Raw genomic sequence first — 2143 nt, 5'->3', positions numbered from 1 at the left:
CCCCATCATTTTATAAAGATAAACTAAAATCATTTGTAAGAACTGTTGTTTTGATTGCACTGTTGGTTACTTTACCTGTAGGAATCTGGGTCAGTTTTCGCAGCACACACACCAGCATGTCCATGACAAACACACTGTCCACCAATGCTGATGTCTTTTATACTATAGTAGTACTAGATAACAGAAGAAATAAGATTTGTAGAAAAATAGCAGAAGCAATCTATTTTCAAAAAGTTAGATACTTTTATGGATGCAAATTGGATACTAATTATTTGTTATGAATTATAGATTTAGCCCAAGTATATTCTCCAAACATGTATTACTTAATGTAAATCATTAGAAGGAGACTGGTAGCAACTTTCCATAAGAGCAAAAGCCTTTTAGTAACATTTGTTAATCAGAAGAGATGTTACCAGACTTCTGTTTTTTTTGCCTCTTGGCTATAATGGCTCTCCTACTACAATACTAATAAATCATGCATATGTTTTGTTTTCTACACTTTCTATATTTTAATGTTTTTTCACAGATGAAAGAGACAAAAAACAAGAAACAGTGGAAGGAAAGGAAGGGAATTGTATTAATATTGATAATAAACAGGTAAAGAGGTAAAAAGCTATACCTATGGGAAAGAAAAAAAAGACATGTTACAGAGAAAAGTTGCAGCAATACAAGACTACAGGCATGAATGGAAGGCTGAAATCTAACTAAAATATCAGGTTGGGTATAAATCATCATGGAAAAAAAATCTATCGGTGTGGTTGCCAAAAGTGAACAATAACTTGATGGCACATCAATCCTTAGAACAAACTCTATTATATTACAGAGCTATAGAAGACTAAGGGGGAATATTTAAAAAATCATTTTCCCCTCGTTATTCTTTTAATGATCAGTATAATGTCCTTTACACTATTAATTCAAACACTTGGTCTTTCTTCTTATTTAACCAATTCTTTTCCGTTACTGTTTGTAGAGATGCTTTGAGCCAAATTAAAATCAAGGCTTCAAGCTTCTAAAAATTCACATTGGAACAAATTTCCCTGAATTAAGTGGAACTTCTGAATAGATTAATAAAGAATGGCACTGAATTCCTATATGCTACAATTTGAATCAGGCTCATTGGACCCAAATAATTCCAAGTAAATTAGTACATTCACTCATTTATTCAGTACATTCAGTACATTCAGTACATTAGTACATTCACTCATTTATTCAGAGTAAATACAGAGTAAATACATAAGTCATTAGTAATCAGAATGCTACTCAAAGAATTAACAGTTTATTATTTTGCTACCACTCCCTACCATCAGGTTATTTGATGATAAAGTTATATCCTGTCTGGGCTGACTCACTGAAAATGTCAATAAGAATGATATATATGTATATATAAGAAACCAAGATATTCTTTACCCTACCAGCAATGTACTGATGCATAGTTCAAGAAGGTGAAAATGAACCAGATTTGCTGCTTTATTCACAGTGACCAGAAAAAGAAAAATGGATTATCTTAAAAATTCTATTTGTATCTATATCTATAAATCTGATTTATATATTCCTAATTATATAAAAAATGCTTCATATTTTCTAATAGTTCTATCCAGGGTTTTTTTTCTCATAGAACGCCCAGAACGGAGTTCCGGCACCTTTTTTGGATGGAACCTTGTAGGGTAGGCAAAGTGGGTTGTATGACGTGTGTGAGTTCCGGCACCTTTTTTTTTTTTTTTTAGAAAAAAAGCACTGGTTTTATCATGTTGGATTATGAAGCAAATTTTCTCCTTAGATCACTTGCCTGGATTTTATTCTGTCCCTGAAAAATATTGAAAATATGCATCACATCTTTGCTAGCAAAAAAAAGTAGCTTTAAGCAAAATACATATCTTTCAAGAAAAAGGAAATCTGAGTCATCTTTGCCTCCTGGATTCATGTTTCTTTAAGACTGTCCAAAATAGGGACTTTCCAATTTTCAGGGGATCACAGCACAGTTATAATAACTTTGCAACTAACGGCTGGCTAACTCTACCCTGATACCACTTTTACCAGTATCCATGTAGACTTCTGTGGAGAAAAGCAGTTCATTAGGTATGAATGCTTAATGATACAGCAATCTTTTTTTCTGTCTATAAAATATATTTGCTTTAACATCCTC

General features: G+C 32.4%; 1 protein-coding gene across 1 annotated transcript in view; it reads right to left on the bottom strand.

Moving 5' to 3' along the window:
- The window catches only part of LAMA3 (laminin subunit alpha 3), a 104249-nt gene that overhangs the window by 98997 nt on the left and 3109 nt on the right, over nucleotides 1-2143 (bottom strand). Inside the window, 1 exon segment of the mRNA XM_029284954.1 lies at nucleotides 86-173. Within this exon segment, the coding sequence (XP_029140787.1) occupies nucleotides 86-173 (88 nt within the window).

The sequence above is a fragment of the Protobothrops mucrosquamatus genome, unplaced genomic scaffold (genome assembly GCF_001527695.2).
Source record: "Protobothrops mucrosquamatus isolate PMUCROS unplaced genomic scaffold, P.Mucros_1.0 scaffold_11, whole genome shotgun sequence".
In the NCBI taxonomy this organism is placed as follows: Eukaryota; Metazoa; Chordata; class Lepidosauria; order Squamata; family Viperidae; genus Protobothrops; species Protobothrops mucrosquamatus.
This window is presented reverse-complemented; position numbering and strand designations above follow the sequence as displayed.